Raw genomic sequence first — 6040 nt, 5'->3', positions numbered from 1 at the left:
TAGAAATCGCAGTCCTGGATACCGTCCTTCCCCCTTATATTCTGCACCAGTCGGAATCATGGCTCGATAATTGCACGATCGTCGCAACAGCCTTTCTGGTAATCGTAACCGCGAGCAAAACGTGTCAATTGCTCTGGGCGTCGTTTGATGAAACGGCCTGTCCAGTTCTTCCCGACGCGTCGCATTCCGCTCTTCGCGAGCGGGACATTGGCCATATCTTCCACATCCGCACGCCGAAGCAGAAATCCTCGCCAATCCTGTTACAAGATGTACTCGACAACTACGTCCTCTTCCGTCGGAGTCAAAATCCGGCGCCCGTTCCAGCTTTCGCCTTTGAACGTACGGCCTTTCATTCTTTGCCGGACGCTGGCTTCTGCCACCTTGTAACGGCTAGAGGACTGCCGGATGCGGAATCGCAGTGTCAATTGAATGGAATTGATCGCTCAATCGATTCTATTTTTTCGCATATGCTCATTCGTTGTTTTTATGCTAAAAAATGCGTCGATCATTGGGGGATAGGTTGTGGCCAGAAAGTGCGTCGATCATTGGGGTGCGTCGATCATTGGGGTGCGTCGGTCGACGGTGAAAGATCGAATGGTCAAAGGAATTCTATTACAGGAAGGAGGGATTAATAAAGGATCCCAAGCATAGCACTTGATGGTCGAAAACGGCGTGGTTGAGGAAGAAGGACGCGTCGACCACGAAAACGCAGATTCATCAAGGCGGCATCGGACGGGTTTGCGGCTCTGTGGCACCTGTTGCAAGACCGGCCATAATGCAAGAATGGGTCCAGAAGCTGAAGAAATAGATAATTTAAGTGATACAAATAGTTTTAACTGATTTACATAATTTTTGGTGGACTTCTGGCGGTTTGTAGTCTTGAGGTCCGAAAAAGTGCGTCGGGCGATGGGGTGCGTCGGTCGATGGTGAAACACGTTAAAGGTAGACGGGGTCGATTTCCTCAGCGGTAGACCGCTGATAGCATGAGGGAAAACCTTCTTGACGTAGTGTAATTGATTGCGCGCAGTCAAATACAGGCAGGTAGGAAAACCTTTGCTGACTTCTCTCACGGAGATTTTACCGTTACTATTGTAAACTTAAATAATTATGAAAATGCTATCTTTCATTAATACCGGTATACTGTGTGGTCTTATTAAGTACGGCATGGTTGTTAGATAAATGGATCCTTATCCATTTTTTCTGTCGCAGCTACTGGTTGTGTGTCAGAGACTTGGTCCCCGGTGAGTTCCTGCATTACTGTCTATTTGCTTACTTCTCCAACCATGGGAAACTCCTCCTTTTATCTCTCACTCCATTGCCGGACCGGTACTCCTCGGTTCCTCTCTTAACCGGTATTCCTCGGTTCCTCTTCTAACCGGTACCCGGTTACTCTCCTAACCGGTACTCGGTTACTCTCCTAACCGGTACTCGGTTACTCTCCTAACCGGTACTCGGTTACTCTCCTAACCGCTATACCTCAACAATGGTCACCATATTAAAAGCGATAACACATTATTCGTTGTGTTGTTGGAAATAGTGAATTTTGACTCTTCGATCTTCGTAGTCTATATGCCAATGATTGTAAGGCGTATCGAGATTGCAGAATAGGTCTCTATTGGTTGAATTCAATAGCGTTCCAAAAAGTATATCTTCATGACTGTGATTTATTTCGAAGGTCGGGATCTTTTTGCATGCATAATCTAATATGCCTCTTTTGAATATGTATATTTGTCCGGTAGCCCAGTAGAAAGGATATCCAAGTGACATAACACCTAAGACTTGGCAGTTTGTAGAAGCCATTTTCCTGATTATTTCATCAAATTTCGACTCTGACATAATTAGGTCATCATCGATTTTGGCGTAGAAATCAGTCTTTTCCGTGCGATTGCAAAGAGTACCCAGAGTGTCAATAAGTTTGTTGGACAGGGTATCCCATTTATAATTATTAGAGAGTCTCATATCACATCCTTTTATAGTGGTATTTTTGTCACAAACTTTTATCGCTCTTTTTTGAAGGGAGAATAAATCATAAAAGTTACTGCTAAAATCACCTCTGAACATAAAGATAGTTGAAGTAATATATTCTGGAACAACATTAACTGGTGGGAGTGATTCCAATCCATCTGGGTAGGTCATAGATTCAGGTGAGTAGTTAGCAGATAGGAGTAGTTCCATCTCATGAGCGTAGGGGAATTGTTGTTGTTTTGAACTATTCGGAACAACTGCAGTCAGAAAGTCATTTATCATAGCCCGATAGAGAATAAATAGAAATATAGTACACAATAGAATCCCTACTCGTACCATATTGTTAAGCCGTAAAATTGAAGCCTTCATCTTTAGTTGAATTTGATTGCTGGGTAGTTTGTTCCATACATAAATTTTTTTTCAGGATGGGATACGAACTACCAAGTTATATAGTGGAAGTTGGGTTCCGCGCGGAGACCGGTAGAACGACCACTTTCGCCATTCCGGGCTTGAATTTCGGCTGGCCTTTATTGAAGCTTCGGATATGGCAGTTCTGTCGACGGAATGGATATAGATGACCTGGATATGGTCCTGTCCCTTGTTAGGGGTTGTTAGAGGTGATTCAATGGTTGCAGTGGATGGGGGCGCGCACAAAACCACGTTTCAGAACGCACGGCTACGCAGAACCCCCTCGCCTGTACAGGAAGTCGTGAATGTCTCATCCGGGAGAAAGTGAGTCTAGATCCCATAGGAGCGGGCCTGCGGCGGAGGTAAAGTCTAGACACACCAAAGCCCCACCTTGGGAATAACCCAGAAAAGTGAAAAGGACAGGGGCGGAGGCAGCGTCGACGCTCTAATTCAATCGACAACCGCTGCCCACATCTCGTTTTAGGCCAATTGCGAAGATGGAGGTTGAAGAAAGAATTGTGACAAGATGTAGGCGAAGCATCAAAAAGGAATTAACCCTGAAAGGACGATGGCTTTTGGAACAACTGCACATCCCACATGAGTCGGCACAGGACAGCAATGCGTAAGACTGTTACCCACTGACCATGGCAGTACAACCAGGAGCTGCTAGGGATCGTGCTAGACAGCCAGCTAAGTTTCAGGCCACACATGGACAGCCTTTATAGCAAGACTGAGCGTGCGTTGGGCCAAATCAACAGTTCAAAATAAAAATCATGTCGTAATTTGGTTGTTGCTAGCTATTTATCTCAAGACTGGCGTGTCCGATTATTTTATAATTGACTACATTAATAAGGACATATTTCTGAGTAGATATGCTGAATTCCAAGTTTCAATGATAAATATTGAGCGAGTTGTTGCTGTGATGAGAACTAAATTTCAAAAACAACAAATTTTGGCATCATTCACGCCGTATCTCCACAACAACATTCCCAATACCGGTACTGTTGAAATAAAGGATTTTATAGAATATGAAGAATAGAATGCAAAAACAATAATTAGTTTGCTTCAATAACTGGCTGACATATAGTCAGAAGTAGTAGACGGATTCACAACCTGTTTTTTGGCCACCCCCCAAACCATTAACTCGTCAACAAAACATAAGACTTCTCCATCACCAAAATAGAGGATAAAATAGAGCTGTAGAATATGATTAAACTAACTGCCGTTTAAATCGAACAAGAATTGACCGAGTTGTGAGCATTCAAAGTTTGGGTCGAATCCAGACATGTTGTTACCAGAGTACTTCTGGGAACGATGTTACTAATCAATTACAAAAATCTGTGGTGCCCCTAGTAAATTTGTGGTGTCCAGAGTGGAAGGGTTGGTGTCCCGAGTGGGCGCCCTGAGATACGCCGCTCTTAGTCAGCAGAAGATGTTAGCCTAGGCAGGCGCAACTTCGGCAGCTCAAAGCTGCGAGAATCATTTATCGCATCGCAGCTGACAACCCCCTACGTCAGCTTGGGAGAACCTATGGCCAGCCACCCAACTCACCGATAAAATTGGGTGGTGAAGAGCTTGGGCTCTTTCGACGCGATCGACCCTTGGCCGGACATACCGCGGCGGTCCCCGCCGTGGGATGAGAAGGCAGACCAAGACTGGGTGGGGTCCGCAACCGCGAGGCCTACCAGTCGCTGCGGACCCAAATCCGCCGGACGGCCCTCCAGCAATGGCAGGATGACTCCGACCGTGCGGTCACAGGGAAATGGTTCAACCAAGTTACGTCAACAAAGTGCACCATCATGCTATGCGCTTTGCAGCTGGCCAAGTACCTATCGGATAGCAGTCGCTACGTACTTAGCCGGCTGATTCAATTTCGCTCGGGCCACGCACTAATCGGTGATTGGTTTCGCCGGTTTCGCGTGGAAGGGGCCCAAATCTTTTGTGAGTGTGGCCATTTGGAAACACTTCACAACATCCTCGCCCAGTGCTCCCTATATGAGGCACAAAGGCCCCTCCTCCAAGAGGCAAGCGACACATTCGACCGCCCAACACTCCTCGACACGAAAGAAGGACTCGAAAGACTGGCCCAATTTCTCAAAGAAGGCCGTCGCCCGAGGGCGGACTCACCCGCTAACGCACACAGTCAATCCCAGAGTTGAAGGGTGTCCGGTTTTTAATCTCTTAGTTGAATGGTCATAACTCGGTCAATTCTTCATCAATTTCAACATCAATGGTTTAATAATTTCCTATGGCAATATTTTATCGTATACTTCGGTCATAAAGAAGTCTCATTTTTCATCGGCGAGTTATTGGTTGGTGGCGGCCAGTACGACAGCTTGCATTCGGTCCACTCCTTCTGACTAGATCTGAGCCATTTCTTGAAGTACTCTAGTTTTTTTTTTTTTTTGGATTATATTCTTCGTATTACCATATATGAATTCCATATTCCAACGCTGTTTGCATTGGGCATTTTGTTGCGGAGACATGGCGTGAAAGATGCCATGATGAGTTGAAACATTGGCTGGAGAGGGCCTGGTCCGCTCTCCAAACAATAAAATTCGTCACAACCCCCTACTTACTGTATTATCTGGTACTAGGTGTTACAGTAATTGATACTTGAAATTAACAAAATCTGGTCAAAAATATTCTCTTATTAGCTTACTCAATTTCTAAAAAATCGGACTGGCCAGTCTTAAGAAATAAGTGTTACCGGTAGTATGTCCATTTAATTTCAAGCTCCTGAATCGTTCCACCATAAAGTACAAAAATAATGCGCAGACACAAAGATCAATTTCACAAGAAGAAAGTTCAACGTACGTATTACGGTATAACAGCAGTTTGTAACACTTGGCATTATACTAACCCAATTTGTAGTGATATTAACGGTATTAACCTAATTATGAATATAAAAATCCTGATAAAAAAATACCCCCCAAGAGTCAGGGATGGAGTTGTCCTAGGAGGTTTAAAACACCTACAAGAGTTCTCCCAGTAGATTTAAGGCACCCGCGCGCAAATTAGTACGCTTTTGCTTTCCTGCCAGTGAATTAGTACCCTGACCTGCCGGTGAATTAGTGTCCTTAACTGATGGTGAGTTGGTGGCCCGACCAGCTAGTGGATTGGTACTTTGAACTGCGGGTGGATCGGAGCTTTGGACTGCTGCTAGATCAGCCATTTGCACTGCAGAAGCATCAGCCGACTGACGTATTGGTGTAGCTGTGCTTTGCACTCCACCAGTGCTTCGAACTGGTGTTGCATCACCGCTTTGGACTGCTGCTGGGACAGCGCTTTGCAATCCAGCTGTTTTGACTGGTGCAGCAGAAGTAAAGCTTTTCAATGCAGTAGTAGAGATACTCGGTAACTTAGCACTAGCGGTAGTCGTTCCCTTCACAGTGGTTCGCATGGTAGTGGTTGTTGTAGGCTTAGTGGTAGTGGTAGTTGTAGGCTTAGTAGTGGTAGTAGGCTTGGTAGTGGTTGTTGCCTTAGTGGTAGTGGTTGTTGCCTTAGTGGTAGTAGTTGTTGCCTTAGTGGTAGTGGTTGTAGGCTTCGTAGTGGTAGTGGTTGCTTTAGTGGTAGTGGTTGTTGTTGCTTTAGTGGTAGTGGTTGTAGGCTTCGTAGTGGTAGTGGTTGCTTTAGTGGTAGTGGTTGTTGCCTTAGTGGTTGTGGT

At 45.2% G+C, this 6040-nt stretch overlaps 1 protein-coding gene and 1 non-coding gene across 2 annotated transcripts, besides 2 other annotated features; one reads left to right on the top strand and one right to left on the bottom strand.

Moving 5' to 3' along the window:
• Positions 1–1512: 1512 nt before the first annotated feature.
• Positions 1513–2334, bottom strand: TRVA0_109S00144 (uncharacterized protein; the record flags this gene model as incomplete). Its single annotated transcript, XM_076687970.1, has 1 exon — positions 1513–2334. The coding sequence occupies one exon, from the start codon at positions 2332–2334 to the stop codon at positions 1513–1515; it is 822 nt and encodes a 273-aa protein (XP_076537797.1).
• Positions 2335–3958: 1624 nt separating this feature from the next.
• Positions 3959–4558: a mobile genetic element.
• Positions 3961–4532, top strand: an mRNA.
• A 418-nt stretch (positions 4559–4976) lies between the features above and the next one.
• Positions 4977–6040, top strand: TRVA0_109S00100. The gene is made up of 2 exons (XR_013062112.1): positions 4977–5186; positions 5248–6040. It is a non-coding gene; the product is annotated as an uncharacterized misc_RNA (transcript).

Source organism: Trichomonascus vanleenenianus, assembly GCF_965637985.1.
Source record: "Trichomonascus vanleenenianus strain CLIB 3782 genome assembly, contig: TRVA0_109S, whole genome shotgun sequence".
In the NCBI taxonomy this organism is placed as follows: Eukaryota; Fungi; Ascomycota; class Dipodascomycetes; order Dipodascales; family Trichomonascaceae; genus Blastobotrys; species Blastobotrys vanleenenianus.
The sequence above is the reverse complement of the archived record's forward strand: the minus strand, read 5'-3'. Positions and strand labels throughout refer to the sequence as shown.